At 52.3% G+C, this 27007-nt stretch overlaps 2 protein-coding genes across 2 annotated transcripts in view; one reads left to right on the forward strand and one right to left on the reverse strand.

Annotated features, from left to right (window-relative positions):
• Positions 1-3272: 3272 nt before the first annotated feature.
• The window catches only part of RUNX3 (RUNX family transcription factor 3), a 34232-nt gene continuing 10497 nt past the window's right edge, over positions 3273-27007 (reverse strand). Inside the window, exons 4-5 of the mRNA XM_061373592.1 lie at positions 16107-16271; positions 3273-5234 (exon numbers count right to left, since the gene is read on the reverse strand). Of these exons, the coding sequence (XP_061229576.1) occupies positions 4708-5234; positions 16107-16271 (692 nt within the window). The 3' untranslated portion in view covers positions 3273-4707. The remainder of the gene's footprint in view (positions 5235-16106; positions 16272-27007) is intronic.
• SYF2 (SYF2 pre-mRNA splicing factor) overlaps positions 14202-27007 on the forward strand; it is a 77577-nt gene continuing 64771 nt past the window's right edge. Inside the window, exon 1 of the mRNA XM_061373605.1 lies at positions 14202-14207. The gene's annotated coding sequence lies outside the window, so the exon portion shown is untranslated. The remainder of the gene's footprint in view (positions 14208-27007) is intronic.

Here is a 27007-nt window from a genome sequence, read left to right on the forward strand (position 1 = left end):
CCCCAACAAAGTACTCATCCTCTCCAGCAGGACGGCCCGGCAGCAGGATTAACCCCCATGGATACCCATGGAGGTGATGCCGAAGCGGGTGCTGGTGGTGATGTGTGTGCATGGGGCTTGTTTGCCAGTTCAGGAGTCTCTGGGGGTGCTCAGCACCACGCAGGGCTCCTTGTCCCCACTATTGCAGAGGAACCGGGTTGTGTGCTAAGGATGCTGACTGTTTATTTGGGCAAGGTTCGTTAAGGCCTTTGACAAGGGAAGAGATGGTGTGGGCCAGGCGAATCCCTGCAGCAGCACAGGAGGCTCCTTCCCCATGTCCTGTGCAGCACAGAGACTTTTTGTAAGTTGAGAGTTTATTTATTAAGACAGGCAGTTTGGAAACAACAGAGTCATTAAACCAGAGGCTGGGGTTTAGAGTTTGGTCTGGAAAGAGAATATAATAAGATTTTTGCTGAGACTTTTGTTCTCAAAGGAAACATTCTTCATTTTTCCTAGGAGATTTTTCAGCCCAAACTCCACTCAATTTAATGTCTGAATGCTCAAAAAAGTCATCCAAGCTCCAGGGATTTTAATTTTTTTTTTCTTGCCCTTTCAGTTCTCATTTGCAAACGAAACCCCAAACATGTCTGCTCCCACACTATTACTATTGGCTTTGTTCTGCAGTGTCTCCCTGGACCAGGAGGAGCCCTCTGGGTGCTCAAGGGGCCTTTTGGAGAGGCGGCTGCGCTCCACATCCCACGCTGCCATGCTGGGATCCAGCTTCCCCATTTAAATTTGTTAAATTGGTGTGAAACCTGTGTATAAGCAAGATGCAGCCCCAGCATCTGCAGCAGGCTGGATGCTGGGCTTGGTAGGTGGCCCATATAAAAATAATGCCCATATAAAAGTAACACCCTTTGGCTCTCAGGCATTGGGCGCATTTAACACCATTGGCTCCTTGAGCTCAATTTTAGCTGCTGTCAAGTGCCCCCATACCAGCTTGGTCCAGCATCACCCCGAGGGACAGTGCCTGGTCCAGCCCCAGCCTCACTCTCCCATCTGCACTAGTACCAAACCCAGGTTGCAGAAGGGCTGCACCTCTCAAAAACCCCTTTTCCATGGAAGCCCTTTTTATTTTTCCTCTTTTCCTTCTCTCTTTTCATTGCAGCTTTAAAGGAGGCTGCGAGTAAAGAACAGATGGGTTTGGAATGGGAAGTTCCTGACCAGAACAGCTTCACCTCGGGGTGTTTGCTCGCCCAGTAGCTGTGAAGAAGAGGTGGGTATGTCTAGGGTTCGCCTTGAAACCTCTTTGTGCTGGCCAGGCTGTGGAGCTGGGTTCTCACCCATATTAGCATTTACTGTGGTTTTGTTTGGGCTTTTCCTTGTTTTTTTTCTCTTTCTTTTCCCCTCTTCCTGTGTGGACACTGCTGTGGGCTACACCCATGGAGCTGCTGCAAAGCAGAGGCTAGCATTACATGCTGTTGTAGGCTGGGATTCCTTTCAGTTTCTTGCTATACAGGTCTCAGATGGGTTCTGTAGGTGAGTACTGAGTGCTAAGGGGTTTGGGCTTGGACTGCCTGGGAATTTGTTTAAGATTTCTGCTGGAGTTTTTGTGTCTTGGGAAGCGGTGCAGTGATCACAGGCAGCAGCCAGGGTGCGGGATGCTGGGCTGGGGATGCAGGGGTCACCAGGTCTAGCCCAGTGCAGGCCAGTGGCCTGGACCCCTCCTTGGAGAAGCCTAAAGGGGTTTGCTCAGAGCTCGGTGTCTGGGTCCCCCCCTCCCTCTCTGTGAACCGCTGCGGCAGCTGGGACCCCCCAACACGGAGCCAGGCAGCGGGGTGCTCGTGTCAGAGCCTGAAGCAAGAGCAGCGCGAGGAGCCTCCCTCTGCACCGTAAGAAGTGAGCAGGCAGAAGGCACCGGAGAGACTTGAAACCATACGTTTATTATTCCACATGGAAAGTCATTAAAATGATTACACGGAGGCCTGACTCCAGAACCACGTACACCGGGTAAGAACATCGACACCGATAGCAGAGAAGCAGAACTGACCGCTTTGCTATGGCTTCGTACCAGCGCTCCCGAAGGAGCCGGCTCTGCTCTCACTGAAGGCAGCACAGCAGAGACTCCTCCAGAGAGAGCTGATGCCAGCGACCTCAACAGGAGCAGACCCTCTTCCTTCTCTCCCTCCTTCCTTGCCTCCCCCATCCCCAGTCACAAGTGCTACAGATTAAAAAGATGGGCTACATATTAAATATAGGGCATTACCTTCAAGTAGGGCTGGTATATTACACAAATAACCACATTATTTGGTATCACTAGCAATTTTAATGTCCATCATAAGACACCATTAAAAAACCCAACAAATTTAGCCTTCTTTATCTACAAAGACCTTTCTTCTCATCTCCTTAGCTGTCCGTTGTTATTTTACCCTGCACATACAAGTATTAGAAGCATTATTAAGAATTGGATCCTTCAACACATTTAAGAATTATATTATTATAACAAATAAGACCAAAAATTAGATTTTATAGTTAAATATTCTGTGAGCCAGACAAAGGGGTTTTACTGTACAAGCGATTGTGCATTTTTAAAAAAAGCAAATTATAGTGCAAAGCAAAAACCTTTGGCCTGTCTTGTGGCCACTTGCATACAATAGAGGTGCACACATCGGCACCTTCACATGACAATATGTCATAACAACAACATCATTGCCATTCTCTTTATTATTTTATTCTTTAAACTCACTATGAACAGTCTTAAATTAACCTAGTACTACGAATGCCTTGGTTTCTTTGTGCTTTCAATCAGTGGTGCGATCGGATGCTAAACGTAAATGCATCAGAACACAGGCTGCCATGGTCCAGTCTCCACCGCTGGCAAGCGAAGGTTGCAGTTTGGCTGGGGTAGGGCTTTTTTAGTTTTCTTCTTGTTTAAAAGAGTTGTTCTTGGTGCTTATTTAACTCATGAGTGGTCATTGCATCTTTCCAACTAAGCCAGGATGTCTTGCTCCAGTCATGACGGGGTAGTGCAATTACAACGCTCTGTACTTCAACCGAGTGCTGACAAGCTGCCAACTGAGATTTGGTGATGGGCTGTAATGGTGACACTGAGACAGAGGGGCTGGGAGGGCAGTTCTGAGCTTCAATTTTCATATGCTCAAACGTCCCCCCCACCCCTCTCCCCCAGATCTTGGTTACCAGTGGCACCGGGGCCATCTGTGTCCCCTTCTGGTGCTGGAGGGCAGAGGGTACCACAGATACATGCTCTCCGGGCACCTCAGCCACATCTGCCACCTCCTGCCGCCATCCTGCTTGGGTTCCCATCACTTTGGTATCACACGAGGGTGTGAGGTGCCTGGAGACCTGATTCCTCCTAATGCCACATGATGCAACCAGCCACCAACAGGCTGGTGGTACCCTTAGCACCCCTTCTTCAGCTTATTCATCCACAGCAAGACACCCGTGCTCAGGGTCACTAGGGGGACTGGAGGGTGAGGGCCTAGTAAAGGCTAGATAGATAATATTGCTTCACAATATTCCCACCACCAAGGGACTGAGTAGAAACTGCTCCTTTCCCCAAATCTCAGTTAGAGCCTTCAGTATGAACTGACGAGGGTAAGCTGCTTCTTAACAAAAACAAAGTCATCATGTGTCCATCCGCTCTGGCTGAAAACACGGGCAAGAATCATCACAGAAATATGATGCTTCACCACCAGCTGCATGTGCTGCCCCTTGGAGAGAATGAAAGGAAGACCCAGAGACCAGTGGCAGGATCATGCCAAGAGCTCCGAAGTCCTTTCTGCAGCTAACGCGCATGGAAGTGCATCTCATACATCTCGGATTGTCCTGAATGCCGCCTTCACCGCAGCCACCATCGCTGAGATCTGCTGAGGGGAGCAAAGAGCTGAATGGTGAGGTCAGGACGGGAGAGCAAACGAAAACTGAAACGTGTCTCGTGGAAAGTACATCTCATGTAAACATCGAGGCGAGGGCCCAGCCAGGCCCGGCTCAGCCACGTTACTGGTTAAAAGCGACGACAATGACGGAAAAAGAACAATACAACCTCTGTCGTCAACAGCAAGTCACTACAATCACATCACAGCTCTCCTTCACGTGGCTGACCCGCAGCAGTGCTGCAAACCCGACCCTCTCGCGGCGCCCGCAGCTCTGCGGTGGCTGGGGCCCTGCGCTGGCAGGAGGGAAGGGGAGGATGCAATAGGGGTTATCCTTTTGGGGTTTTCCTTTTGCTTTTTCAGTTCGGCCTCCCTGCGTTGGCAAAGGGATGGCTTTGGATGATTCCCTGCTCTCTTCTCTGAAACACTCTGCAGGAGAAGGATGAGCTTTTCCTAACTTTTGAATGCTTTGTGTGGGGAAGAGGTGCGAGTGAGATGACTGAGGAGTGTTCTGCAAGAAACAGACATCTGATTCCACATGTCCTTTTCTTTTCCCCTATGTACAATCCACATACTTAAAACATATGAAAAGAACCGCATCAAGCAACGAATTCAAGCCTCAAGTGGATGTTCATCTTGAAATGTAATGTCGGTCTTGGTCCATCTTCGCTTGATGTTTGCCTATGCTTGCATGCAGAGATCCTGGTTTGCTTTTGGTTTGGGACACTTTGGTTTACCTTCTCCCTAAGCATCATTTTGCTCTATTCACTACCAAAGGGAGTAACGTAACGGTGGCTGATTAAATCAAAGGTATCTGTGCCCAGCTGAGTTCCTCCTAGTAGGGTCGCCAGACCGACTCATCCATCCTCCCAGTAGTTGTCATGGTCGTCGGTGAGTTACTATGGCTCCCATCTGCATCCACCCCATCATTCTGATTGCCCAGGTTGGGATTCATTAAGTTGTTCCCTGCTGAGGCACTTGTACAAGAGGAGAGCATCCGGGTGGGCGACCGCTCACCGCCGCCCGCCACCATGGAGAACTGGTAGGAGCCCGAAGACGTGCCGTAGTACAAATGGTAGGGAGAGGGGTTGGTCTGGAAGGGTCCACTTTGGTTCTGCGTGGAGCCGGGGTAGGGGGGTGGCAGGTAAGTGTGGTGGAAGCGCGTTGTGGTGGGCATGCTGGTCATGCTGATGCCCCCGATGCCGGTGGCGGAGGGGGTCGCGGTGTAGGGGAAGGCGGCAGACATGGCACCGGGGTAATGCATCCGCGGGTCGGAGAACCTGGTCTCGGTGAGAGCTGGCAGCGTCGGGAAGGAGCGGTCGAACTGCCGAGGGTCAGAGAAGGGGCTCAGCTCTGACGTGCCTGTTGGGGGGCAGGAAGGAAGCGGGTGGTTAGAGCTCGGTCCTGGAGGCCGGTAGCGTTTGCCCTATAGCCTGCACCATCCCCTGCCCAAGGCATTAAAGTCAGAGGGGAAAGCATCTCCTGGATCTGCCCCTAAACCCCCTAAAGCCATTTGTTTAAGTTGCTCCCATTTCCTGTCCTAAAATTTGTTGTTTCCTACCCAAGAAGGGACACGACTGAGCTGACTTTGATTTGTCTCTGGCAGATTAAAAAAAAACACCCCATAAACACAGAAAAAAACTGTTTAGCCATTACATCAGCTGTGTAGTAAATAAATGGATGCAGGCCCCAGACGGCCGGTCCCTGGGATGGTCGGTGGTGTGTATACACACACCCGGAGACCGGGAGGAAAAGCTGGAGTCCAGACCAGCCTGCTAAGCCTTCTGTGGGTGGCCTGTTCGTGCTGATACCATCAGGGGATGAAGCTGATAAACACACAGCTAAAAACTCCCAAGCCAGGAGCCACAGCATCCCCCGCTTGATTTCTCTGTGTATTTTTCTCCTTCCAAGAGAATGAAGGGAGTGAGAAATTCAGGCTTTCTCCTGCTGGGGAAGGGAGACTTGGGTCAGAGCGGTGGGGATGGTACCCTCGGATACCCCCATGCCTTTTCTTGGGGGGTCTAAACCCAATGGGATCACAGCCAGCTTGTAACTGGAGAAGGACCTCTCCTCAGTGCTGCCGGGTCCCCTCCTCCTGCAGGAAGCCCATGTTAGAGATGGGAATCCCCACCAGCAGGTCCTTCGGGGACCTCAAAGCTTTCCTGTGGCACTCCCAGCTGACCCGAGGCTGATGCCAGCACACCTCTGCCCTTGGTGCATCTGAGACAAAGAGAAATGAGTTTTGCTCTACAGGGCAAACCTTCTGTCCCCAGGACATCAGCAGAGCACGGGAAGCTCTGGCACAGGTTATGCAGGACAGCACGGCTGGAAACGCTGTGACTGTGCCCTCCTCAGCCTCCCAGCACCCTCATAAGAGGAAAACCCCCAGAAAGAGCAGCTTTAGCCCAAAGCCTTGGCTGATGCACTGAGCCCAAGGCCTTGGCCACCTCAAGGAGGCTCTTCAATCAGTCTGTTTGCTCCCAAGACCCCTTTTTGTCCCTTGCTAAGAGCAGGGGCATCGCGCCTTTCTGCTTCAGCAGTGCAATGCCATCTGGCCTCAGCAGCCTTTTTCTGTCACATCAGCTGGATTTTAAGTCGGCTTGGAGCAAGAAAACATGTGAGATGAGCACGGCAAACATGCCTGTTGGTTTTAGATATGCATATATATACAGCCACACGCATTCATGTGGCTGTCTGTTTGCTTTGCCTGCGTAGGGACGTGTGCTTTATATATATTTATTACAATGAGGCATTTTTAACTTCTCCGGGCCGGTGTTCCAGGCCCTGCGGTGTCACCTGAGCTAATCCCTTCCAGCTAACTCGTGGCGCGGGCACGCCGTGGAGGTGCACATAGGGAGGGGGTTCAGCTGAACCCTCTTTCTCATCCTTCAGCCACCGCGCTGGAAGGAGCAGGGGATGGGAGGTTCCTCCCTCGCCTCCGGCCCCTCTGCGGCATCTTCCCACGCAGGCTCCAGGAGGAGAAAGGTGGGGGAGCGCCCGGTCTGTGAACGTGGCTGCGGCTTTGGGGCGAGATAAGAGAGGAGCAGCTCAAAGCCGCTCTGCTCACACCCAGCCTGGCCGCCGTGCGGAGCCTTCGGCGTGCTCGGGCTGGCTGCAAAAGCACAGAGCAGCGAGAAGCGCTCCTAAGTGACCAGCCCCGGAGCCGCGCTACTGCAGGAGCAGCATCAGAGCTGCTGCCGGGCGCGGGGAGCCGAGGTGTGGGGACCGGCTCTGCAAGCAGCAGCTTGGCCAGAGCCCGTCGCTTCAGCCCCTGTCGCTTCAGCCCCCATCACTTCAGTCCCCGTCACTTCATCCCACTTCGCTTCAGCCCCATCGCTTCAGCCCCCGCCCGTCGTGGCGCCGGTGGCTGCGCTGTTTTGCCATACACCGAGGCAAAGCAGCCTCAAACTCCCCCCCTCCCGAAACCCCAGGCTGCTGCTCGCTGCCTTCCCAAGAGCAGACGATGCTCACCAGTGATTGCACCGTGCTCCTGCGGTACCTTTCACATGCCTGTAAATAATAGTCCATGAAATGCAAATCGAACTAAACCCAAGCGCTCAGGGCACGTTTCCCTTTCCCTCTATAACGAAAGCACTCAAAGGGTTTTGGGGTGGGTTTTTTTAGAGTCTAAGTTACGTTGGCCTGAACTTGCAACACTCGGCAGCGGGTCCTTGATACCGATTCAGACACAAGTGCATCCACCGTGGGGCCGGGGATGCATTGGCCGCTATCTTCATCTTCAGTGCGCCTCAGGGTCAAAGTTGGCCCAGAACAACGCTCCGGCTTCACCAGACCGGTCTGAGGCTGAGAACCCCAGAACATCCCCAAAACCAACCCCACTGCTGCATCCGCCACTGTGCTATGGGGGGGTGCGGTGTGGGTGCAGCCTTCCCGGGCTGTGGCAGCCCTGCACCGCGCCATGTGACGCCCTAGCAGCCACCGGCAGGCAGAGCCGGTCCGTGCCCGCTCCCGCTCCCTGTCGCGACACGGCACAGGCGGAGCGCGGCCCCCGCCACGCCGAGGGGAAGCCCCAGCAGTGCCTTCCCGCCGCCAGCAGGGGGCGCCGCGGCCGCTGGGCAGGGGGCGGCCGCTAGGGGGAGCCGCAGCTCGGGGAGGGAGCGGAGGAACGTGCGGGGCTGAGCCTTCATCCCATCTCCTTCATCCCATCTCCTGCATCCCATCTCCTGCATCCCAGCTCCTGCATCCCAGCTCCTTCATCCCAGCTCCTTCATCCCATCTCCTGCATCCCAGCTCCTGCATCCCATCTCCTTCATCCCATCTCCTTCATCCCATCTCTTGCATCCCAGCTCCTGCACCCCATCTCCTTCATCCCAGCTCCTGCACCCCATCTCCTTCATCCCAGCTCCCGCATCCCATCTCCTTCATCCCAGATCCTGCATCCCATCTCCTTCATCCCAGCTCCTGCATCCCGGGCTGCTCCTTCATCCCATCTCCTGCATCCCAGCTCCTGCATCCCATCTCCTTCATCCCAGCTCCTGCATCCCAGCTCCTTCATCCCAGCTCCTGCATCCCAGCTCCTTCATCCCATCTCCTTCATCCGAACTCCTTCATCCTGAGCTGCTCCTGCATCCCATCTCTTTCATGCCAGGCTGCTCCTTCATCCCATCTCCTTAATCCCAGGCTGCTCCTTCATCCCATCTCCTTAATCCCAGGCTGCTCCTTCATCCCAGCCTGCTCCTTCATCCCAGCCTGCTCCTTTATCCCATCTCCTTCATCCCATCTCCTTCATCCCAGCTCCTTCATCCCAGCTCCTTCATCCCAGCTCCTTCATCCCGGCTGCTCCTTCATCCCAGCACCTTCACCTCTGGCTACCCCTCCACCTCGTGAATCCACACAGGACAAAGCCACACAGCCCTGTGCCTGCCTCATCGTCCCTCCTGCCTTGAGCTGAGGAGATCTCTACTGAAACAGCCCCAGCAAGGCCCAAATAAACCACTGCCATTAATGCCCTCCGTAACATCCAACTGAGCAGCAAAGCAACCCTCCATCACGCTCAGCCAGACGTCAAACAACGTCAAACGATGAGCAAGCGATGCACCAAGCGAATGACGGGGAAATGGGTGTGGGTGAAGCTGAACCACGGGCCCCATGTGCCCTTCAAGCCCCCACCAACCACAGGCTGTAAAACACCCATCACCCATCACCCGTCACCCCATCACCTCATCGCTCCATCACCCCATTGTCTCTCACCCATTGCCCCATCCCCAGCGCAGGCAGCATCCGGCGCATCTCTCACCCATGTGCGTGCTGCTGCTGTGGAGGATTTACTACGCTTGCCTCCCTTACTCGCCGTCCAGCCCCCATTTGCTTTTTTGGGCCCTGGCAATCTGAGCTTGAGTATTTCAGTTGTCCAGTTGCCAATCAAAATATTTGAAGGAAATGTTTATTTTCTTCTCGAAATCACACCAGCTGCTGCACTAACTGAATAAGCCCATTTAGCTGTAAGAATTTAACCATTGTAAGAGTGAATTGAGTCCCCCAACTACTCCAAAATCTGACCCAATCTATCAGCGGAAATGTCAATGTTTTGGATGGGAGTTTGGGGAAGTGTGGAATGTGTATTAAATAAAAGCCATGTAAAGGTCAAAGCCCTGATTAGTAATGCCACTGTCTCCTGGTTAGGGCTGTGCTGCTGGGGGACCATTGAGGCCAGGACACACCCTGGTGTTTAATTGTGCAGCTGCAATTTGCACCTTTTGAGGACCCCCAAGCCCCCCCCCGCACATGGAGCCGGACTGAAACAGGCTTTCAAAGCTGCTCAGATCCTTCCAGATAAAACAACTGCACCCAAGTGAGGCAGCACCATGGAGACAATACAGGGCTTTTCTTGGGTGGATGGGGAGGAGGTGGGTGCACAGAGCTGCCTCTGCAGCAATGGGGGATGAACCTCAGGGCTGCCCCTCTGTTTCAGCCCTCATCTCATGACACCGCTCTGGTCCCCTTTTAGGATGTGGGGACCACGCAGTGGCCTACTGAGGTCAGCAATAAGCCTAAGCATGTGTGTGTAGTACACAACACACAAATACTCGTAGTGTGTGGTACACACAGACAGAATAAAGGAAATTTAGAGGGAACTCGATAGTGTGGCACTCTCCAAGCGTATAGACTATATAAATATCTACAGCCTGGCCATATATCACTGTTTTATTTATATGCATATATGTGCCTTGCAAAATTGTCATGAAAAATCTAGCCCGGGAGGGGGAAAAAACCCTCTTTTCCTGCCTAATGCCATGATGATTGACGACAGTGTAAACACTAATGATACTTTATGCTTATGTATATAGTACGCACGTGCGAGATGGAGTGCAGACAGAAACTCTCTCTCTCTGTATATACCTTTGGCTATTTTTTCTGTACTAGTTCCTGTGATGCTTGGACCTCCAACTTGTCTCTCAGCATTTTCCTGACCTCTCTTCCTCTCTGCTTCCTTCCCCTGATCGTAACAGCTCCATCCGGGAGCACGAGAGGCAGGTGGCCAAGGATGGAGAGAATCTGCTCTGTACGGGAAGGTGCACGGGATGCATTTGGTCTCTGAAGACCCAGCTCATCTCTAGAGCTGCGCCGCCCTCCTCTGCACCCACACACGCAGGCAGGCTCTCACGCCTCCGTCACATGTGTTAACAAGTTCATTCCTTTCCAAGTAAGGGCCAACTAAAAAAGAGAGCGGCCCCTTCCTCCCACACCACGACAAATAGAGCAAAAATTTATTTTGGGGGATGGAGGGGTGGTGTTGAAAAGAAAAAGAACCCAAGGGTGTGAACAGCATCCGTTGTTCCCCGCCCATGGAGCGATTGTTCTGTATCTGATATAACCAGCTCACGAACTGGGTGCAAGTACTTCCTCTGCAGAGTTTGAGAGAGAAAAAAAAGCCAAACCCCAAACCAAAACACAACAACGCTCGGGTCGCTTATCGCAGCATCGCCAGGCTCCTCCTCCAGGCTGCCGAGCACGTTCGCGGCTCAGTTCGCAATCTGTCTCCAGCCACCGTGTGCTGCCACGCACACACACACGTACCCCGGTGAGTCCTCTCCCAGCGCTTCCCATCAGCCCTAAATACTCTGGGCAGCACCTTCCTGCTGTGCACAGGCAGTGAGGTGAAGATTCCCAGCTATTCCCAGCTCAGCGAACCTCTGCAAACTCCTCCTTTGGGGTGCTCATTCTGGACCCATCCTGCCCTCTCAGGAGCACCCTGCCTCTAACGTCCAGTCTGGATGTTTTCAGGGCCGGTTCAGCCCCATCTCCTGTGCCAGCACTGTCCTTCATAGCTTACATTAGCTCCTCTCCCTGCTGTTTACCCCCTGGATGTATTTACACAGAGCAATCAGCTCGCTCCCAGCCTGCCTTCGCTAGACTAAACAAGCCGGGCTCTCCCCGCTTCCTCTCCCGCAGTAGCTCCTCTCTTCCCCTCGGCATCCCGAGGCCGCATCAGCCAATCCCTGCCAATCCATCCCGCACAGCTCATGAATAAGCTAACGGTGCTAACTGGAGCGGGTGGGTGGGCTGAACGGGAAACGTGCCCTTGATGGCAGGCACTGCCTCTGGCCTGCCTGCGCTTCGCTCTTTACCTGCATTCAAAGGGTATTAACGAAATTAACAAGCCCTGACTACATAAAAGGAAGTTGCTGAATTTACAACCCAGCCTGCAGCTAGACCACCTTGCCTGCTGAGCAGGTTTGGACCAGGCTACATCTGCCATGGGAAACCCACTGCGGAGCAGTGGCTGATCGCAGAGGCTGATGGGGTTCAAATGCAGGCAGTGCCCTCCTGCAGCAGACCCCGGGCTAGCAGTGAGGATCCCAGCCCATCCAAAAACCCCGTGTCAAAGGCAGGACAGGATCCCTGGAGCCTGGGGCTGCGCCTCTTGTGCTGTTCCACTCTCCTGCTGTTTCACAGGAGCTGCAGCCCTTGAGCTGCGGTGGGGACACGGAGGTGGCTGCACACCAGCAGCAAGGCAGTGGCCACAGGCACTTGGGCTCTCCCCAGGGGGATGCTCCCGTCCAGCCCTGGCCTGTGGTTCCTCTTTGACGGTTACACACCACACTCATTTAAGGGACATTCACTTTGCAGCGAGCAAAAGTAATTGAGAGGAGCAGAGAAGCAGTTTAAAGATAGGCACAGAAGCCTGAAAGCAGGCAGGAAACCCATCTTAAGCGCGCTCCTTCCTCTGAGGCTGAAGCTGAATCCCACAGTATGTTTTCTTCCCACTAATGCTTGCCTAGCTTCCTTTGGAAACAATTTAGTCTCTGCCCATGGTAGAATGTTTTTATCCATTAAGAAACGGATATTTTAAAGAAACCATAAGTCGATCTGGACAGGGATTAGGAAGCAGCAATTCAGGGTATTTGCTGGGCCCATAATTCAGGACTTAACCTCAGAGGAGCCACGTTGCATTTCGGAAACAATAGGGCACTCGCTGCCTATGCCAAGAGGCTTCTTAAAAGTAATGTAATACTTTAAAAATGTGCATTTAGAAAGAAAAAGAGAGAGAGCTTTTACTTTAAATGCACGTGGTGAGGCACGCTGCCGATGGCTGTGGTAAAAACATTGCCCTGGTTTGAAGTAGCGGATTGGAAATCAAGCTGGTTATGGTGGACCAGGTTCCAGCTCAGCAGATCTGAGAGCTCTTCACCAGCAAAGACAACGTCTCCCAAACCACTCAGCAAACACAGGGCTGGGGGAGGCAGGATGGAGCTTGCAAAAGGATCCAGCATTTACTGTTCTCCCTGTGAAGTGAAGGGAATATGGTTCTGCTGGAGCAGTATGAAGAGATGTAAGGGGATGCTAAGTGCATTAATCAAAGCAGCTCGCTCTGTTTGAGATCACTTTGCAGTTGCCCTTGTGCACACAAGGCCCATACACATTGCTGGACAATGCACACAGCTGCTTTTGAGCGGTTGAAGATGTTTCCACCACAAAGCTGGAGCACAGGAGCCGCTGTCAGGGCAGTCCCCTCTGTCGCAATGGGGATAAAGCAGACCAGCGTGACCCACTGCTGGCACAAGGGCAAAGCATCGTGGCGAGAGCCGGGGGCTGCAGGGACTGTCCCCCTTGGGGAACCCATCTGTCGTCACCCCATTGCCCCAGAGCAGCAGCAGAGGCACAAAGCAAGTCCCTTGAACATCTTGCTTCACTTCTGAGAGCTACTTGGTTTGTTTTTAAGCTAGGAGACAAAACCCGGAATGAAGCAAGCACGCAAGGCTCTGGCTTCGCATGCCCCGTAATAAGGCACCGTTTCAAGACATCCTAATGACAGCTTGGTGTCTCGCTGCGGAGCCGGGAGAGCCGGGATTTCAAAACCTCACATTTTCCAGACCTCACTGGAGAAGTATGAGGCCAAATCCTCAACGGAGGCGAATGGCTCCGCTCTGCTGAGGCCAGGGAAGCTGTGCTGCTGAAGGGAGATGAGGCTCTGCCCGTCCTGCTGCCTGGCTACTGTGCCAGGCTCTCCCCACAGCTACACTAGGGCGAACTCACAAGCGCCCTGGTTTCCCCCAAAGCAGGAATGAATCCTGCTGTGAGGAGGGCTGCTTGTGGGACAGGCAGAGGAAGGGATCAATTCCCTGCTCGTCTGCATGGGGTAGGGCAAGACTGAAGCCACTGGAATACATTGACACTGGGCAGCAGAACCTGGGGTGAGAGCAGGATGTGACCCGCTGGGCTCGGTGCTGAGCACACTCTCCTCCTGTGTTTCCTGGCATGCCCTTCAGAAACGATCGGTTTGCTCTTACCGGGAGGTTTCTGGTTTGAGACCATTTAACCTTAAGAGGATCATTTTACACGGGGGCTATTTATAACCTCCGGGGCTGCTTTACTGAAAGTCTTCTGCAAATGGCTGAGGGCCAGATCCTTCTCCCATCTACACCAACGTCCTTGCTGTGATCTCCACCGTGGCCACAGCCTGAGGAGCAAAGGTTGGACTGCGCCAGGGCAAACGCATCTCTGGAGGACCTCTGAGACCAACACCATCTCCTGCATCCCCATTAGCTTCGAAGCCCAACCTCCATGTGCTGCGTTCAGGGATCTGAGGTGCCTGAATCCCCCCTCGGTGGCTGAAGCTGTTCCTGAGCATCTTGGCTTTGCCAGGAGCGGATTAGGAAGCGTTTGTGTAAAGTGCCCGGTCAGCAGAACCGGGAGGCCACGGGCAGGCATTGAGGAGGGAAAACCTACATCTCCCCTGGCGCCCGGCATAGGGAACACTAAGGCTGGGAAGCACCGTGTAAAGGATAGCGGTGCTGGATGAACCTCAGCCTGCCCCGTTGGCTCCTCCTAGCCCGTATCTCGTTATGCTTTTTGCTAATCGGCTTCTCGTGTGTGTTACCTAAGGACGTGCCAAGTCGTGAGAATTACAGGCCTGTTAACTCCGGTGTTGTTCTTGGCACGGGCCAGGCTCCACTTACTCGGGTCAAAATTATGATCTCGGTGAATAAGCCGTGTGTGTGCGAGAGAGGGTTTGGGGGTTTTAGTATGATTGTTATTATGTTGGTTGTAGTCAGCGTTGTGTCAAAAGGACAGGGCTGAGATTAAAACGAGCGAGCTGATCCTGCTCCCAGTGACGCTGGGAAGAACCCACAGTAATTTTAAGACAGTTCCTCCAACTCAGGAGCAAGGGAGCCAAGAGCAGAGCGTGCACGAACTGCCTTCTGCAGCATTCCTGGGACTCTGGATTCCCTCCGCAGGAATGACTTTAGATGGCTAATTCTGTGTGTCTCCACTCCTGCTGTCACTTGACATTTGGGAGTTTGGCAGGGATGGCGGCTTGTGGCCAGTTTCAGTTTTTGTCTTGCTGCATTTGTGTCATCACCTGATTCTTTGCTCCAAACGATGCTCTTTGGGTTTCTGGCACTACAGGGGACTGTGCTAATTTAAAATACACACATTTTTCTTTTCCCTGCCCCCAAGAACTCTTTATTACAGCCGCCGAGCCGAGCCTACGAAGCTCTTTCTCTCCCTCCCTCTTGCCTTTTAAAACAAGAATCAACTGATAATCCTACACACGGTGCCTGGGCTCTTCTCACAAACCCTGCTAATATCAGTGAAAATTCCAAGCATGGGGATTTGCATTTCAATGAGAAATAAATTAAATTTCACTGTAATTTGGAGTTGGGAGGAGCGGGGCAGCTCTACCGTTCAGGTAACGTTTTCCAACATGTTTGTGCACCTGAGACACCCTCTTTGCCCCGACACTGAGGGTTTCAATCATCTGCAGCACTCCCGAAAACACAACACAAAGGCTTTTGGAAGTTTTCAAATGAAACCTTCCGAGGGCTACTTCTCACCCAAACTCAAAGTGCAAGCAGCGTAAACACTCCCCTAAAACCCCTGTTCGTATTTCTGCTGATGTTCAAAGGAGAACACCACCGAGATGATTAAAATGTATGAAAAAGGAAGACTTCCCACGTGCAGGCAGGAGAACAGTCTCTTAATGCATCCTGGTAGCACACAGCTTTGCTGAGCTGAGCGGAAAGCTAGGAGCAGGGAGGCAGACGGGTATTTCCAGTGCAATGCTGTGTGGGGCTGAGATTCGGGTGCACGGGATGGAGCAGACTGACCTCTCTTGGGTAACTGGTGGCAATTCCTACCTCTGGCACCAAGCTTTGATGCAGATGCCTGGGGAACGCCCGAGGGCTCAGCTATGCTGATGGCAAATACGGGAAGAGCAAAGGTTGTGTGTGTGTGTGTGCGCACGCGTGCACCCATGCAGGTGTGCATACGTGTGGGGAATTATGCTGGAGCTGGGTGATGGATCACCAGACTTGGCATAAACACAATGCAACAAGATAAGAAACCATTTGGATTAGCATGTAAAGTATAATACACCCTTTCTAGTTGATGCTTAACCGTCTACGCGGGCGCCTTCATGTCAAAGAAGCTACTGGATTCAACGTGCATTGCTATGATCTCCCTCGTGTTCCTGCTGAAACTGCTCAGTTTTCCCTAAGACCCCGTATCTAAAGCAGAACACCTGGGTTTACTGTTCAGCAGCCATCTGCTCATTTAATGGGTGCAAAAAGGCTTCTACAGCCAAGAAACCCAAGCAAACCCCTTGTCCAGCAGCCAGGGCTCATTACCCAGGGGAGAGCTGGACTCCAACCCTAAAACACCATCCGGATGGAAGCGTGCTCAGCTGGGATGGCTCCGCTCCCTGGCTGGCAGTATCGGAAGCACAAGGGTTTGGGGTGCGACGCCAGGCTGGGGCACCCAGCCAGTTACCTTGTATTGGAGTTTGAGCCTGGGACCCAAAGTGGCTCGGGGTGCTGAGGGATCCGCGGGGGTTAGGTGTTGTTGGGGTGACTCTCATGGACTGGCGCAGCCGTTCCAGCTCCCCGTAGCGGTCGGTGAAGGGTTTGGCTTGGTCTTCTAGCTTTTGTCTGTGCCCTGGAACATGATAAGAGAGTCTGATATCTGATCAGTTACCCTTTGGCTGGAGCACCCTGGTTACACACTCGGCACAGCCTCCACCTTCGTGGTTTGCTCTAATTCGTATGGGCAGTGCTTGGCAGCCCTGGTGCAGGTCGGCACCGTGGGGCTCTGCACAGTGCACACGTGAGGAAAGACCCTGTGACTTGGACAGACAGAGCCTGCTGAAGAGGGGACATGGACTGACCCAAAGAGGCCCCAGATGGCCCATTGAGCCAGCATCTGATCAAAGAGCAGGATGTGCACACCAGGGTCAGGATGCCCTGTGCTGTGCCCGCACCAGCCCTTGCTCACTCTGAGCAAGGAAGGAGACACGTGCAAGGCAGGAGGAACCCCATGTCCTGGCAGGGTGGTGACTGGGGAACAGCGAAGGAAACCCTTGGTTTTAAGCGTTTTCTACAGCATTTGCTCAGTGCATGATGAACAAACTCTCATCTTGCTCCAGCCCCATCCCCAGCTCTGCCCATGCAGGGTCAGAACCAGACAGGGGTGGAGGAACTGCAGGAGGGATGGAGCAGCTACCCTGTACCATGCTGTGGCCACCTCACTTTGCTTTCTTTCTGTTCCTCTTTTCCTACCCATCAAATGGTAGAGTATTCACCCACCTCCCCAGGCAGGGCAGCAGCTAATGAGCGTTTGTAAAGCACTCCCAGCTCCTTAGGTAGCAGCTGCTGGCACAGGGCAATAATGATTAAATTTATGCTAAGTGTCCCGAGGCGAGAGGCGCATGAAATACACTCGATACATAACTCTTGCATTTTACTATATTAATCATCGCCAAACAGCTTCACTCTCTCTGGGCCCGATTCCAGTCTCAGTTACACCCGCACAAAGCTGGAGGGACTCCAGAGAAGCCGGAGCTGCTTTGGTTTTACACTGGTGCCAGGTTCAGACCTTGCGTTCTCCTTGCTCTTTACCAGATGAGCAACACCCCCAGCTCCTTGCACCTGCCATGAAAGGACCTTCCCAAGGTGGCGAATGCCTTATCCCAGCTTCATCGAGCGCAGGGCTCGGGGCACTGGAGGTGTGCAGGCACGCCGGGGAGACAGGCAAGGAGCTGGGAAGAAATCCTTCTGCAGCTCTTCTGAGAGCTGCTGGGCCTTATCAGATCCAGCCCCAGAGCCCAGCCGAGTCAAGCTCAGCTCTCGGTGGCTGTTAAGAAGAAAAGTGATGCATTTGAAAGAGAAAAAACGCAGCTTCCTCTTGCTGGCACCCCCATTCCCTGCCCCTCGCAGCTGCAGAGCGGGAGCTTGGTGTCAGTTTATAGCGAAGGCACAGAAAGTCCCCAAATTTCCCCCTCTTTCAAGCTGCTCTGTGCTATCTCCTGATCTCCTTTGCTTGGCTCGTCCTGCAGGACCGTCTGGGGAGACGCTGGGCGGGAGCAGAGCACCGGCTCCGGAGGGATCTCAACGCTCCCAGCTCAGCTCCCTGCCATGGAGCTGCTCCACGGGTACCACAACAGCAAATCACACCCAGCTTCTGCTTCCCAGGGGCTTTGCCCCTCCTCTGGGAGCTCCACATGGAGGTGAAAACCCCACCACCCCCCCAAACCCTGCAATCCCCCTGCTCCTGGGTGTGTGAAACTCCAAACAGAAACGGGTATTGACACCGGAGAGCAGAGCTGGGTGAGGGCGAGCTCCCAGCAGAAAGCAAACCCCAGCACTGTTTTGAAAATGTATTTCCCCTGCTGTGTGAAGTAAACCAAGGAAACCTCAAATCTACATCAGAAACGATCTCTTCTAATCTCTGTGCATCCCTGGACCCCAGGCACCTCAGCCTTATCTGAGCGCCTTTGGAGATGGGAACAGTATCTGTCACTCAGCGCTTGTCCCCAGGGGGAAGCATGTGCACTGAGGTGTCTTGTTTTGGTCCAAGTTTGGTTATTTCAGTGTATGTTTGAGCACAGAAGAAGAAAAATCAGTTTATGTGGTACCTTCAGGGAGTTTTCTCAAGCAGAGCGTAGCAGAGAAGCCAAAAAGAGTTAAAAGACCAACTTCCACATAAATTTAATGGGAAATAAATTCTCTGTCTCAGCTGAAACCCCATCCTGCAGTAGCATCCTGCGTATGACTGATAAAACCCTAAAAATAGTGATCTCAAGTGATCTCTCTGCTGGGAATGTTTTTAATGATAGTTCTGCTGCACAACTCGCCTGAAGGCTGCATGTGGCTGCATCAAGCTGCACTTGGTTGCCCTGGTCCCCAGGCTGCTGAAGGTGGGCACAGCCCAGGGGGGTTTAAGTCTGAAGTAAGCAGCAGTGCTGTGCCTACACCCTCTGGAAAGGGCTGGTTTGTGGGGAGACCCAGCAGTTACCAACAAAACCTCCCCAAAACCATCCTGAGACAAAGGAAGTAGAAAGCTTGATGCAACCGTAAGTCACAGCAAACACGGGGGCTCATTTAGGAGTGAAAACCCAGATGAGATCTATGGTGGGATCAGGACCATTTCAGCTCTCTTAGACCCTCTCCAGGTTGTATCTCACCCCATCTCCATGGGTGGGACCTGGCGGCAATAAACTGCATGAAACAAGGCAGCGAATGGGTTAAAAACCACCACCTTGGGCTGCCAACCCTCTTCGGTACAGGCTGTCTGCCCAGGACTTCCTGCCGCTTGTCACTTGGAGCTGGGGACGTCAGACCTTGTCACGCAAGAGAGAATCACTGTTAATGGGTTTCTTTCATCAGAACAACCTGAGCTTTTTAATTTCTGCAGCGGTTGACTTCATTAAAAGCCCTTCCCCATCTGCCCACAGCTGCCATGGAGAGGAAACCAATGTCGTCAAGTGAACAATAGCTCATACCTTAGAGAAGAGGAAGGTGGTTTCTAGCTTAACCCAAGGACTGACTCAAAGCCTTACGAAGCCAGTGGGTGGATTTTTTTTAATCGACTTCAAACAGCTCCAGACCTTATCCCAAGGAATCTGTCTGAGAAGTCTTAATCACCCCAACCTGTGAATTCTGGGGCATGAAACCTGCTGCTGGGGTGGAGATGCTGCGCTGCCTTTCCAGCCGTGCTGTCACTGGCTTGCGGGCCAATGTTTATGGAAACAAGTCCTTAGTACTATAAAACGATGGCAGTTACTGACCTTCAGCACTTCTTGTCAGCAGCACAAGGGTTTCACCACTGGATTGGGTTTCCGAGTCAGTTCACTCCGATATTGAACATGACATGATGTAAACATTGACAGATCACCTACGATCCCAGTGTAGCAACAAGATCTGTATCAGCATATCAAACAAACGATCCCATTGAGCACTTCCCAGCTGGAAGAGCCGATGTGAATTTGACACTTTAGGCTGGTAATAAGAAGCATACTGGAAGTTTTGGGTGTTTCCTTGGAATGCAGACAGCGAAACACTGTGTGCCGTGCTGCAGCTCAGGCCCTCAAAGCTATGATTTAAAGACATGCTTTCTGCATTAAAACATTTCAAAGACTAGACACATCCTGCTCTTCCTTCTAGGAGTGTGCAACCTGATGTGGCTTCCGAAGCCGGGACCTGGATGGGGTTTCCAGGCGGTGGGTGGGTGTCCATGGTGTTCACAAAAAGCAGCTTATTTCCCCAGATTACTGAGATGCAGCATATAAGATTGATCAGAGGTAGAAAGGGGTTACAGTCGGGAGAGACAGGGAGCAGCACTGCTCTCCCACATCGGATTTGGGTGCCACGTTGGTCCCCATCCCCACTGTAGCCCCGTGCTACCAAAGGGCGGGAGAGCAGATGGTGGGAAGTGGCTTGGCCCTGCCCAGGCATCTTGCTGTGAGTGCTGGCGGCAAGCTGGAGCGAAGGAAACGCGGCCTTTCAGCTCCGGGGGGATCTTCATTAACACACACATTTGCAGATCATTTCCTTAGCTCCACTGAAGAGGCAGCCAGAGCCAGGAGACGGCAGCAGCTCGAGCAGAGCCATCAGTGGCCACAGAGACCCCAAGCAAGGCTCCAAGCATCTCACCAAGGAGCTCTCACCATCCTGCACCAAAGGCTCTGCTCAAATACGAACAGCCAAATGCCACAGCCCAGCCAAGGAGCTCGCCGGGAGCAGTCTGTGCAGCCGCACTGCACATAATCCAGTGCCTTAGTCTCTACATGTCCATGAGGATGGACCACAAGAAAGCAATCAGCAGCGGATAGAACTCCATTCCGCACGCAAAACACCTTTCAAATCCTACTTGTAGCCCTCAAAATAGGTACTTCAGAGACACACCAATCCTCTACAGAGGGCTGAATTTTTTCCCAGTCTCGGCTTGACTATCAAGTCCCAACACATGCTCCAGAAACAAGCCACATGTGAAACGCCTGTGTTATGGGAACAGCAGGCCTGTCCCTTACAGCAGATGGTGGGGTGGTTTCATCTTTGTACACCTATAACACAAGATACGAACATCCCTCAGGTCTTCCCTGGAAACCCATCCCCAGCTTGAGACTCGCCATGGGAAATCCCCAGCCAAGAAGAATCTGGTGGAGCCCCACAGCCAGTGGAGGACAGTGTGGAGATGGGAGCTGGCTGCCCATGGCAGAAAGGGACTCAAACACAACGCCTCCATGGAGGACAATGGAGATCTCCACTGAGCCCCGGTGAGAGGCAGCAGCCGGCAAGCACCAGCACTACTTCAGCCCACTTCTGAAAGCTGAAGCCCAGAAGTTCACAGGAGGGAGCAGGAGGAAAACGTTAGAAGGAACCTTCTCTTCTGCTGCCGAACAAAGTGAGGCACAGATAACTCATTATTCACATGTTTGAAGTTGGCCTGCTTACGCCATTTGGAAAGAGAATCAGTCACGGCGAGGCTTTGCTTTGGTTTCCTCTGGCTTTCGTGAGACACTACCGCTACTGTCTTGCTCCAGCTTGGAGAGAAAGGGGAGTGTGTCGCAATGCGCCGCGGCTCGCACGTCCTGGCAGAGGGTTTACAACGACTCCAACAACGAGAGGAAAAGAATATTTCAGGGGGTGGGGGAGAGAATTAAAAGAAAAGGGCTGCTAATTTATAAAGCTTTTTTGGCTGGTGGTGGTCTGAGATGAATTGGCTGCCTCTAAAAGGATGAAAATAAATACCCCTCTTTTTGAAGGAAATAGGCTGGCTGCTGGCCAGCTGGCAGGAAGCACAGAGATATGTTGCATTTACAGGAGGGGTTTTTTTGCTGTCTGAAGCTCCAGCAGCGGGAGATGTTCGTTCTAGGCAGCCTGGCATTGATTAGCGGCTTCGCAAGCCCCTCATCTCTCACTTCTGGGTTAGTACCTTTGCCTCCGCCTCTCCCTGCCCACCCTGCCATGGGGGCACCTTGTGATAAATCCTCTCCTGGCCTTTTATTACACTGAAAGACCCCAAAACCAAGCCCTCTGGAAGGAAAACAAAGCAGGGGGTTAAATCAGAGATTTAAACAGAAAGCTAGGGTAGCATTTCCAAAAGCCCTTGGGATTCAGAAGCCGTGGTCGCTGCTCAAATCCAGAGGAACATCACGCCCAAATTTCCATGCACCTTCAGCACAAATCCCTGTTGGACACGAGCTCCCCGTTCCCAGGGTTTCAGCAGAGAGACTGAGTCTTTCTGGCTGTGCAATGATACTTTAAAGCAGTTCTCAGCATAGGGAAAGCTGAGGGCATGCTCAGCAGCAGACTGGGTAAAATTCATCGGGTTTTAAGCATTTATCTCGCTCGTGCCTTGCTGAAAATCCCCGTGAGTGCTTTCCTGCACCTTTCCATCAGTAAAGACCTCTGAAAACCTGGCTCTGGGGCTGCAGAGTGAAGTAGGTACCTCGTAAGAGCTTTGATTTGCAGATCTGAGAATCCCACCAGTGTCACAGGCCAACAGACCGGTGCAGTGTGCGGGAAGCACGGCAGCTCTCGGAGCAGGGTGCAAACCCCACCAGCACCAGCCTCATTGACTCCTCTGCACTGGCTCCTGGTTCCAGGAAAGCAAGATTCTTTTATGGGCTGTGATCCAGTTCTCATGGAATTGGGCAAACCCCCGGTTCAGAGATTTCAAAGCTGGGTGCTGGGGAGGAAGCAGACAGATCTCAAGTACATCCAGCTGGTATTGCCTCAGCCACGTCTGAGATCAGATTTTCAGCTGCATACATTAGCTGTCACTCCATAGATCAGTGGAGTGATGCCAATTTGCAGTGAGTTAATGCCTGCTATCTAACAACTTGAAATGGGACCTGTGTGGTACCAGTATAGCTGGTTTTTCCCAGTTCATAACCTGTTCCATTAGGGCAAGCACATCAAATTCCTTTGGGTGACACTGGTTATACTCTGCCCAGGATAGGGAGGACCATCTGCTGGGTTCAGACCTGTGCAAGGGATGTGCTAAAGGACACAAGATGCATCTGATGACCAGGTACAGCAGGGGTTTGCCAGTCCTGGTCTCCATCAAAACAGACCCAACTTTCCCAAGGTTTGAGGATGCTGAGCATTGGGTTTCCCCTTTGCCCTAGGACAGAGCTGGAGCTGAGCCCTGGCATTTGAATACTAATATCTCCCTATCCCAGGACTGAGCTTCAAGCTCCATCTCCAGAGACGGGCTGGTATGTCAGATAATTACTGCTGCTGACGAGCTTTACCAGCACACACAGCACAACGCTACAGGCGAGAGCCCCAGAGCCACGCTACCTGCACAGCACCCTCAGTCCTCTCTGCAATGCTGCTCCTCCAAAGCCAAAGCAGCAGAGCTGTGCACTGGCTGACCACAGGCAGGGCCTTTGGGATGTGCTCAGCGGGGAACCCCCATGCAGAGAGGCACAGGAGCATGGGGTTCAGCTGCTCAGCACCTTCCCATTGGCACGGGGCAAGGGCTCAGAGGCTGAGACAGGCAGTGGGGGTGCTCTCTGCTTGTTGGGTTCTTCCTCCCCCTCCCACTACAGTGCATGGATTCACTGGAAAGAGTAAGGTAAAATAATGCAAAATCACGTCTAAGCACCTTCCGCTGCAGGATATGATTTATCTCTTGCAGAGCAGGTGACTGGTCTCCGGCAGCGGAAGAGAAGGGTCTTAGGAACTAAATTTCATCTCACTCTGAGTCAAATCCTCTTCCTCCCTCCGCCACATCATTAAAGTGATTGGTTGCACTGATAAGCCCTTTTGAGAGGGAGAAACGAGATGTGTCCTGCCCTGACATCTGATGTGATCTTGTGGTTTTGTTTGATAGTTCTGGTGCTTTAGCTGCTGCCTTCCCTGAAACAAAACTTGCCTTTTAGCACTGACTTCTTTCCTCTCCCCCTCTTCTCCAGCCTGTGACCCTTTGCACTGTCCTGAGCTCACAAATCCTGCCCAAGGGAAATGGAGCTGCAGTGCATTAATAATGCTGCATGATGCAGTCCCAGCTACAGCATGATGAATCCTCCCCAACAACAATGTCCACATATGTGCAATGCTCCCACATCGCCTGCTGCCCACCAGGTCATTAGATCTGCTTTACAAGTGGGTAAACCAAGGCACAGGGCAAAACACTGCTCCTTTGCAAGGAAGGGAAGGTCACCAATATCCTTGCCCCAGTGCTCACAAATGCTCCTTCTCATGCTGACCCATCCCATCACTCCCATCCCACCCAGCCCACTGGTCCCTCCACACAGCTCCCTTCAGGCCACCACTGCTCCCAGTGGGAATTCCTTTTGCTGTTTATTTGTACAGCACCCAACAACTGCCCCTGCCCCAGCATCAAAACCCCAACGGCCTTCTGGAAGCGGCATCAATGCAACTTAATTCTCCAAACATTCCCACCCACCAGAGGATCCTTTTACTCCGGTTTAATCTCTTACAAGTACTCTATCAACTCCTTCTTCTCTGATTCCCATTTATCCCCAAAGCTGGAGCAGGAATGCCGCTTCCATCCCAGCTGAGAATCGTGCCCTCGGGTTTTCCCAAAGCTTTCAAAAGCAGGAGGTGTTGCAACCAATTTCAACAAAGATTTCTTTGTACAATGCAAGCAAAAATCATTTCCCTGTTCTGACTCCCAGTACGGCTTCACCTAGAAAATACTGGTCACTTTTAAGTTAAATGATTTGAAGTTATTATGCGCCAGGTGATTATAAAAGGAGAGATGGAATTTACTGTATGTGGCAAATAAAATAATTAGAGGGGTGAATTTACTGAGCCCGTATAATTTGGGTTGCTGTGTTAATACCTGAGGCCGCGATTACAGCCTCGAGCTGTAGCACCAAAGGCCCAGGCGATGCAAACCCATTGCTTTGAGCATGGTTGGCAGCCTCTCTCCCTGCTCTGCTCTCCCCAGGGAATGCTCTGGTGTCCCCAGGGATGCTCCTGTGCCCTGGAAAGGGGTGAGCGGGTCCCACATGGGGCTGGGGGTCCTGCACAGCCTGACCCACACAAACCCAGCACTGGGCTGTTTTTCTCCCTGAGGGCTTTTTACCCATTATCTTCCGAGCCCTGGGTCCCCCTTGCCCCATGGTTGCAGGATGGGACCCCGAAGGGGTTAACTGGATGGCAGTGCCTATAAGAAACAAGAGGAGGCAGTTGAACATAATTGCCTGTGATGCATGTATCGACAGTGTCCGAGCTGCCTCTGCAGGAAAACAGTGCCCTGGTCGGCCTGGGCAAATCCCAAAGGGTGCAGACTTCCCACTGGGATCAAAACACATTAGCTATGGGAATACAAACAGAGAATCCGCCCGTGGCAGCAAGCACTGGTTTGCAAAGGCTCCTGCAGGAACCCAGAACCTCGCACCAGTACATCGCTCCCAGCACCCAGTCTGGGATGCGGGACCAGCCTCTGCCTCCTGCCCGTGCCATCACCCAGTGTTTGCGTTTCATTTGCCTCCATCCAAAGAGCAAACTGGACAGGGAAGGGTGGGATGGAGCTGAACGGTCTCTGTGCCCCATCCCAGGCACCAATCACCCCATGGCAGATGGAGGGATGGCAGCGAAAACACCAGTAAAACTGAGCTATTAAAATACTACATTCCTACTGAGGATTGCCCCTGCCTGCCGTGTTCCAGGCCCCCCAAAAGCCCACACTCCATCCAAAGCCCTTTTGCTGCTCCATTAGAGCCCTGCAGGGGTGGATCAGAGACCCACGAGCTCTGCACAGCTCTGTCCCAAAGCAGTCATATGGAGCCCCCAGGGTTTCTTTAAACATCCATCTCCAAGAGCTGCAGCATGTCCAGAGCAGGGAGTTAATAGGGAAATGAGAAAGTGTCACTCAGAATTTCCTCCTCTTCCTTCCAAGGACAAGGACAGCTCTCAAGAAGTGGGAAATCAGCGTATTTTAAGCACCACGCTGTGTAGTTATTTTATGTCGACAAATAACTGTGCCGGAAGTGGTGAGGTCATTTATTTATTTAAATGATCTCGTTAGCTTGATTGATTAAGTTCTCTCTTTTTTCCTCCCTCTTATTTTTCCTTTTTCTTTGCAATTTCCCTTTTCTTTTTCCCTAATTCCCGGACAAGCTGGGAGATGCCTGTGTATTTATATCTAGCTAAGGACAAGCAGGGGAATAAAACAAAAGCCCCTAATAATACCCCAAACTGTCACCCCACGGGAGCACTTCAGCACTGAGCCTGCTTTTAATCACAGAAACCTCCCCAGTCTGAGTTTTGCTCGCCCCATGAGGGAGCCTCTCAGCCAAGATAAAGATCTGAACTCGCACAATATTGGCACAAGCACCCCGGTCCTGGGTCTCCACTCGAGCATCTGAGGAGCACAAGACACTCTAATGGTTTATTCTCTCTTCTCCAAGCACTTGCTGAGGCTGTATTGAATCTCTGGGGGTGAGAGGTGCAGCAAACACGTGCCCTGGGCATGCTGCAGCCCAGAGTGCCCATGGGGATATGGCAAGAGGGGATCATTTCGCCCTTGTTCCTTTTTGGCTCCCACCCCGTAACCCCACTGACTGCCTTGCTCTCTCTTCTTCATCCTCAGCTATTGCAGGCTGTCGCACCCATGCCTGACACTTGGCAGGTCCTGATTCCCGCATATCCCAGGAAAGGGAGAGCTACAGGTTTCATTATCCAGATTCAAGGAGCTGGCACAACGCATTGCCCCAGGCCTCCCGCAGCACAGTTCCAGCCCTGCAGAGCAATTCCAAGTCCTGTCTTCTCTCAAAGTTGCTTCAGATTGTAACAAAACCATGAGAAAACCCTTTCCTGTTCTCCCATGTGGAAGATCCTCCATGTGGATTTACACCAGAGGTAAATTTACAGCCCAGGTCCATGGGACAAAGCACTGCAAGATGGGCCAACCAAAACTGCCATGGAGCTGGGGGGCAAGCACCAGAACCAGGGGTTCTTGCATTGTCCCTGCTTCCCAACGGTGGCTCTGCCTTTCCCAAAAGCTCTGCCCATTGCCCTTCCCTGAAGCCCAGTGATGGGTGAATTCATGGGTCGGATGCTTTTCCCAAAGGTAACAGGAATGTTTCTGCTTCATCCTTCTCTTTCCCCACTACAAAACCCAGTGCAAACAAAGGAAGCTCCAACAAGATGCTCTTCGCTACAAGCGATTACCAAGGGGTCAGAAATCCCACCAGAAACCATCAATGCTTTTGAAGACACTCTAACCCCAAAGCTAGCAAGGAAATAACCACTCTGCAGTGTATTAAATCTCAGACTTATCTACAGCCACGGAAGTAGTGCAGGGATCACTTGACTCGGAGCACAGCCCTGCACATCCTTTTTAATCTAGCCTCAAAGCAAAGCATCCACTAGGAATAATACGGAAAACCCCACAGCAAAAACTCCTCCGAACTC

Source organism: Neopsephotus bourkii, unplaced genomic scaffold (assembly GCF_033783945.1).
Source record: "Neopsephotus bourkii isolate Nb327-2 ecotype Australia unplaced genomic scaffold, CSIRO-AGI_Nbou_v1 NB_1632, whole genome shotgun sequence".
NCBI lineage: Eukaryota > Metazoa > Chordata > Aves > Psittaciformes > Psittacidae > Neopsephotus > Neopsephotus bourkii.